The sequence below is a fragment of the Nymphaea colorata genome, chromosome 5 (assembly GCF_008831285.2).
Source record: "Nymphaea colorata isolate Beijing-Zhang1983 chromosome 5, ASM883128v2, whole genome shotgun sequence".
NCBI lineage: Eukaryota > Viridiplantae > Streptophyta > Magnoliopsida > Nymphaeales > Nymphaeaceae > Nymphaea > Nymphaea colorata.
This window is the reverse complement of record NC_045142.1, coordinates 4300995-4308119: the sequence shown is the minus strand read 5'-3', so window position 1 is coordinate 4308119 and position 7125 is coordinate 4300995. Positions and strand designations below refer to the sequence as shown.

The 7125-nt window shown below is 44.2% G+C and overlaps 2 protein-coding genes across 2 annotated transcripts; one reads left to right on the top strand and one right to left on the bottom strand.

Moving 5' to 3' along the window:
- Window positions 1-2209: 2209 nt before the first annotated feature.
- LOC116254896 (dirigent protein 25-like) lies at window positions 2210-3288 on the top strand. The gene has a single exon (XM_031630534.2). The coding sequence runs from the start codon at window positions 2268-2270 to the stop codon at window positions 3153-3155; it is 888 nt and encodes a 295-aa protein (XP_031486394.1). The 5' UTR covers window positions 2210-2267; the 3' UTR covers window positions 3156-3288.
- A 1976-nt stretch (window positions 3289-5264) lies between these two features.
- Window positions 5265-6312, bottom strand: LOC116254961 (dirigent protein 24-like). Its single transcript, XM_031630639.1, has one exon. The coding sequence runs from the start codon at window positions 6266-6268 to the stop codon at window positions 5279-5281; it is 990 nt and encodes a 329-aa protein (XP_031486499.1). The 5' UTR covers window positions 6269-6312; the 3' UTR covers window positions 5265-5278.
- Window positions 6313-7125: the final 813 nt, after the last annotated feature.

The window sequence follows — 7125 nt, the reverse complement described above, 5'->3', positions numbered from 1 at the left end:
TGGATCTCAGATCTTAGTCTGATCTAAGATTCTTTTTTGTGCGAGACTTGCCATGTAAACAAACACCGGATTTTACTGCTATGTGAAAAATATATATATAAACTCCTTAGGGGAATGTTTGATTCGCTTGGAATCAATGAAAAGAATCACTGTTCCCATTCTTGAATTTGGTTATCAAACAAAGAATTTTGATTACTGGAGCTATGGTTCTAGAATTCCGGATTTTTTTTTTATCACATTGGGGCATAAGGCATGATGTTTTTTAATTGAGGGCTGCTGACATTTTAACTCTCTTTTCATCAAACAAGTTTTCTTTAATTCATTCTGGAATCTTATCAAACACCAAAAAAGGAAAACTAGAACTGGAATTTTCATATCAATTACAGTTTGAGTTGGAATTTTGACTCCAGTATCAAAATTCTAGGATTTCAAACACAACCTTAGTGTATAGCGAAAGCCTCATATTTGAGGTCCCTTAAAACCCATAGATACCAAATTCTCAATTATCTGAGATCACCTCAAATCTCAAATTAAGACTATCGCATTCCTCCTAAGAGTTTCCCTAAGCTTTCTAGAATGCATGCTTCAAATACTAATCGGTCCCAATGTCTTTTCCCTTCTGACAAAAGCGACTCCTGGGTTGTGCTACACAATGTCACGAGTTCAAAACTCAGTGGATCTTCTTTTCCGAAAGAGCGAAGGTAGGTATCTCTCGTGGGCAAAAACCTTTGACAATTTTGGCATTTTCCCTTTGGCCTGGACATAAGGAAAAGAATCCAAATAAAAAGAAGCCGGAGATCAGGCAGGACCAGCACCAGTGCATCAAGGTCTCTCTCTTTTTCTCTTTTTCCGGGAGTGGTTTTCCGGCCACTGGGATGGAAAGACAAAGAGTTCTTGTAGGAGTCGAGACTTCTTTGGAGCATTGATCTCGAAAGCAAGCTATGTCTTATTTGCTTTCTTTAATTCGCATTGAATGTGCATTAGTTACGATCCATTATGCTTCTAGAGACAATAAGTAGGGCATCAGCAAGCAATTGAAAGAAAGAGTACCTTGTTTGATTGAGGAACTGTAATGATCTGAACAACTTGGGTCCAAAATTCACTTTAAGTATCATGGGAAGAGATTGGTAGGGATGTAGAAGGATCAGAAGATTTGCATTGGGAATCGCCTTTACTGGGTCTTAGACAACCGAAACTGATCCAATTGGTTTTTAGATTTTGGCTCGAATGTGACTGTTTGAACCCGAATCCAACTAGCTCGAAACCCAAAACATCAAGCAGTAGGGTTTGAATGAGGTATCTGGATTCTGGATTCGGTTACGATCTGAGAATCATATTCAGATGGCACAGCCCATACGCTAATTATTTGTCCTCAGTTGTCAACAGAATCCGATTAGCATTACCAAAGACACTCTTATAGAAATTCTCATTTTTAAAGGTGCATAACATATATAAATAAGTAAATAATTGTAAAAGATCTACGTAAAAGTATGTAAAAATAAATAAAAAATTTGTTGCTAGCGTGGGCAACTGCCCACGTCAGCTTATGTGTCACTAGATTTGGACTAATGATCTGATAGATCTGGTCCAAATTATTGGCCATATCAAAGTTTCATGTACCTAATCAATATTGAAAAGCAGGACTGATAAACAGATAACTGACTAAGTTTGTTTCAGTTTTGATACCCAAGGGAGCGGTATACCCATTAACTAGAGCGTCACACATCTGCCATTTGCAGTTTAGAAGAATAGCAACCATGAGAATCAAATTGACAACCGATTTTTTACAAGACCAGCGGCCGACACAAAGAATAAGACCAAGTCTGATTGATAAACAGATAATTGATTAAATTTGTTTCAGTTAACCAAGTCCCCAAGTTGCATGAAACTATTAAATAACAAACCCGGGTCCAACTTTTGATTTGGAAGTGAATAATTTTGAATGCCCAAAATAGAAGAATGGACCTAGATTGGGATCAACAATTAGATGAATAACCCGACCCATTGGCATCTCTAGACCAATCTAACCCACCTTCAAACCCATTTTAGTAGAAAAATGAAAGAGGAGCAAGTAGCAGGCTGAGCAACAACTCCATCAAGGCACTCAGGAGAAAGCTTGCACCAACTCCTCTTTCTCTCTCTCTCTAAATCTCTCTCTCTATTTAAACCACACCAAGTCCTAACCTAACCATACTCATCAATCAAACACAGTATTCTCTCTCTCTCTCTCTCTCTAAATCCTCGCCAAAGTTCATAAACCAACAAAAATGGCACAGTTTAAGGCTGCCTCTCTCTCCATGCTTGGGTTCATGGCCTTGCTAGCACTCACACTTGCCCCAGCCATCTGCGCTCGAACCCTCCTAGACGAGGGTCCCGGACCGCTCGCACCCTTGCCGAGCCCACTAGACGCACCCACCACACCATTGCCCGACCCACCAGTCGTGGGTCCCGCTGTGGTCCCAGAAACGACGCCAGGTGGAGACCACAGTCTCACTTTCTACATGCACGACATCCTGGGCGGGACCCACCCCACCGCCCGGGCAGTCACCGGCATAGTCAATAGCGTCGCGGCCGCCGGCATGCTCGCCTTCGCCCAGCCAACGGACGTCTTCCTCGGCAACGGCGGTGTCCCGCTCCCCAACGCCAACGGCCAGAACGTGGACACCAACGGCGGCACCGTCCAGTCGTTCCTGACGGGCCTGGGCGGCGTCACGGCCTTGCAGGTTGGCAGCGCCGCCGGGGGGCAGAACCAGCCGTTCGTGAACGGCGGCCAGCTGCCTCTGGGGGCGACGCTGGAGAAGCTGGAGTTCGGCACCATTACCGTCATAGACGACCAGCTGACCCAGGGCGACGAGCTGGGTTCCCCCGTGGTGGGCAAGGCCCAGGGCTTCTACGTGGCCAGCTCTGAGGACGGCAGCAGCCAGACCTTGGCCTTCACGGCCCTGCTGGAGAGCGGCGGCTTCGCTGACAGCCTCAGCTTCTTCGGCGTGCACCGCACCGCCGTCTCGGAGTCGTACATCGCCGTCATCGGCGGCACCGGAAAGTACGTCAACGCCAAGGGCCACGCCTCCATCCGAACCCTCCCTCCGGTCAACACCCACGAGACGGACGGCGCACAGACCGTGCTGCAGTTCGAGGTCTACCTCTCCTACTAGAAAGGCTTGCATGGGGGAAATCATCTTGGTGCTGAGAAAGTCTCTGGTCTCTGTTTCTTCTCACTCTCTTTTTCCTATCTACAAAGTGTCTGAGTGTTCATGGCGTGGCCATTGTAGAAAATTTGAAATTATCCGAGTGTACTGTTCTGTGTGAAGAAGTTCAATTAAAGTAAATAATGAAGAATATTGTGTATGTTTTTGTTCTTGAAGAGATGAACGCGACGGCTTACCGGCAGTTTTTCCTCCGATCAACGGGCTCATCAAGCGGTCTTCGTAGAATTTCTGATCATAAAAAGAAAGAAGAGAAGCGTCAATGTCCTCATTCTTCTCCACTCATTACCAGTCTAATAAATCAATCCTTCTTGTTTCATCTCCTACCACAAGGTCGTGATCAGTTGCTCGAAGAACAATTTTTCTGCGTTGTTTTAGTCAAAGTTCATGGATTAATCACGGTTTTGCTGAGACTTGATGATTGGCAGAAGCTATTTCTTTTAAATGTGAAATTACGTAATAGCAAATTCTGTTCTTTTAAAATGGTAGATCACAGTTGTGTTGCAAAAATGTGATTTATTGAAGAATCCATTCAAGTAGCCGAAATTGCATGACCAGTTAATTATCTGCCTAAATAGAGCTAATGTTTTCTATGTACCTATGCGTTCTATTTTCTGTTATATGTAACTTAACTGAAGAGATTAAACATATAAAACTTTTATTATGAGCACCTAATCAGGTAATTGCACAAGATCGTGACGGTATTAGTCTTGGAAATCCATTCGGTTCAGTACTTCAGTGGCCCACTCAAGAGCGCCGTCGTCTCATTTTGCAATTTCTATTTGAAGAAAGATATTCAGGGGTTTTTTTTTTTAATATTTAAAAATTTAGTTTTATATTGAAGATTGAGACGAATGTTGATATATATATAAAAAGATCGGCTATAAGGGTGGAGGGAAGGGGTGCCCATAGATAGGCAGGGGTGAAAGCAGTGGGACGGTGCAAGGTTTATGCCCCCTTTAGATTTTTAAAATTTTATGTAAAATAAAAAATTTTAGTTTAACTTATATAATAAATTTTAACAATCAAATTTTAGCTTCTATTAAAGTTAGTTTTGAAACTACAGTTCGATTCTCATACTATGCCCTTGCCGGCAAGGGCCATGTATCTATTCGTATTCGAAAAAGAACATTTCTACTTTTGAAAAATTTTTAAATTTGAATTTTTCAAAATTTCTAAAAATATTGTTTGGTTCCTATATACATTTTGAAAATACTATGTGGCCCCCTAAAAAAATTTAGGCTTTGACCTTGGTTGATCGGGTAATTAATTGTCATGGTTCATCACCTTTCTTGTGAAAGGAAGAGAAGTAGGTAGGAGGTGGGTTGAGATTTGCCTCAACCTGGTATGAAAGTGGGTTGTGTCGTGACATTAGATATCCCGGTTTAATATTCAGACTTAAAATAACATTAAGGTGAACACATATTTTTGATTGAATGGAGTGGAAATGTGAGAGTTTAAATCGAAAATTGAGAGGAAACTTTAGAACACATAAGAAGAAGGTCAGCTAAATGGTTAATTGGTTTATAGCCCCTTTGTGAAAAGAACTGAAATTGTCAGGCGGATTAAGATATGCTAGACCAAGGACCTGAGGCCAGTTATGAATAGGCCGGATCATATAAAATTGTCGGCTAATCTCATCAATAAAAGTTTACATATTTATTTTTGAAATGAAGGATCAAACAAAGATTCTTATGTGCAACTAAATAAATCTGCGATTCTACTGCGTATCTGTAATATATCAACGATCACAATGCTACAGTATAAATAAGATCTGGAAATCATGTACCAGAATATCCATCTTCGAACATTCAATGGATCAACTCAAAAGAATTCAATGAATCCACCAGAGCTGCGATGAAGCCGTTTATATTCGAAGAAACTTCATTGCTTGTGAGATTTGGCCAAAATCTTAAAACAATTTCATATATGTATAATTTGGTCGAGACAAAGGCCATAAAATAAGAAACTCAACTTGAACGTCAACCACTTGCAATCACACACCTAAAAACTCGACTCACACAAACACAATTTGACAGACAACTGAATCCATGGCGGACTTGAAATGGAAATCAAGAGAGGTAGACTTGGAACTGTAGCACCGTCTCCACGCCGTCGGTCTCATGGGTGTCGGCCGGATGGAGGGTCTGGATAGTGGCGTACCCCTTGGCGTTCTCATACCTGCCGGTTCCGCCGATGACGGCTATGTGCGACTCCGGCACGGCGGTCCGGTGTACGCCGAAGAAGCTGATGGTGTCGACGGCTCCCCCGTCGCTCCCCAGCATGGCCGTGAAAACCATGGTCTGGCTGCTGCCGTCCTCCGAGCTGGCCAGGTAGAAGCCCTGGGCCCTGCCGACGGCGGGCGAGCCCAGCTCGTGCCCCTGCGTCAGCTCGTCGTCGATGACCGTTATGGTGCCGAACTCCAGCCTCCCGAGCGTGGCGCCGATGGGCAGCTGGCCGGCGTTCACGAAGGGCAGGTTCCCGCCCACGGCGCCGCTCTCCTGCACGGCCGTGGTCCCGCCGAGGCCGGTGAGGAACGGCTGGACGTTGCCGTCGGTGACCGGAAAGCTGCCGATGCCGTTGGAGTCGGGGAGCGGGACCCCGCCGGTGGGGGGGAAGAAGTCGGTGGACTTGCCGAAGGCGAGGTGGCCGTTGGCGTCCACGCCGTTGACTATGCCGGTGACCGGCCGGGCAGTGGCGTGGGTCCCGCCTAAGATGTCGTGCATGAAGAAAGCGAGAGTGTGGTCCCCACTGGGCGGAACGACGGCCTGACCCACGGTGGGTGGGTTCGGGAATGTCGCGGTCCCGGTGGTGGTCGGAGGTTCGAGTGCTGGGGTTGACAAGGGTGCCAACGGGACCACGGCTGGACCCACGGTGGGTGAGTTCGGAAAGGTCGCCGTTGTGGTTGTGGTGGTCGATGGGTCGAGCAGTGGGCCTGATAAGGGTGCGAGCATGCCAGCATCGTCAAGGAGGGTTCGAGCCGAGATGGCCGGGGCGAGTCCAAGTGCTAGGAGGGTCACGAGTCCAAGCACCAAGACGTGGGTGGTTTCGAACCGTGCCATTTTTGGGGGCCTAGGAATGTTTTGAATGGCTGAGAAGTGCTGGGTTCGATTGATGGGTGTGCCCAGGGTTAGGGCTTGGTGCGGCTTAAATAGAGAGCAGTGGAGGAGTTGGTCGAGCTGGGTTAAGTTCATCTAATGGTGGTTTAGTTTTGATTGGTTGATTTGGTCGAGACACCGAACCAAAAAGGGTGGATGCGTAATTTTACTATGCTTAAGATTAAGTGGGTCAGTAGCGCTTTTGAGGCTGGCGCAACCAAATCCTTATTTGATATGATATGATGATGTACAATGGTCGTTGGATTGGATATCCAGCAAATCCATTTGGATCGGATATTTATCAGATCCGGAAACCAATGCCATTGTGGACCAACTTGAGATTTATTTGGATTTGGATCTTTGGAACCATGAAGCTTTTGACTAACCATTCACATGTAACATGTTCTTAGAGCCACTTAACTATTTTTGGACACATAATAAATGGCTGTTCAATTTTCAAAGGTTAATAAAAATGGATGCTGAACTTTTAAGGGAAATTTTCAAAGAACTGCTTCTAAATAACAAAAAAAGGTTAAAGTGTATGGGTAATTTAAAATTTATGTAATTTTATTGAAATGATCTCATTTTCTTTCTTTCTTAAATAATTTCGATTGAGAAGGGTAATTTTATGAATTGTTTCTCCACTTCAACAGTTTTCATTATGTTCTAAATCAAAAATTGAATGCTAATCTGTTTTGGCATAAAAGTTGAGCAGCAATTATCACTTGCACGTTAAGCAATTTTTGTAACATAAGAAAAAAGACAAATATTTGAGTTAAAATTTAAAACCACGGTCGTTCCCCTTAATTATAATAAACAAA

Excerpts from the sequence above, each read along its gene's own strand:
- LOC116254896 (XM_031630534.2), top strand. The coding sequence starts at position 2,268 with ATGGCACAGTTTAAGGCTGCCTCTCTCTCCATGCTTGGGTTCATGGCC.
- LOC116254961 (XM_031630639.1), bottom strand. The coding sequence starts at position 6,268 with ATGGCACGGTTCGAAACCACCCACGTCTTGGTGCTTGGACTCGTGACC.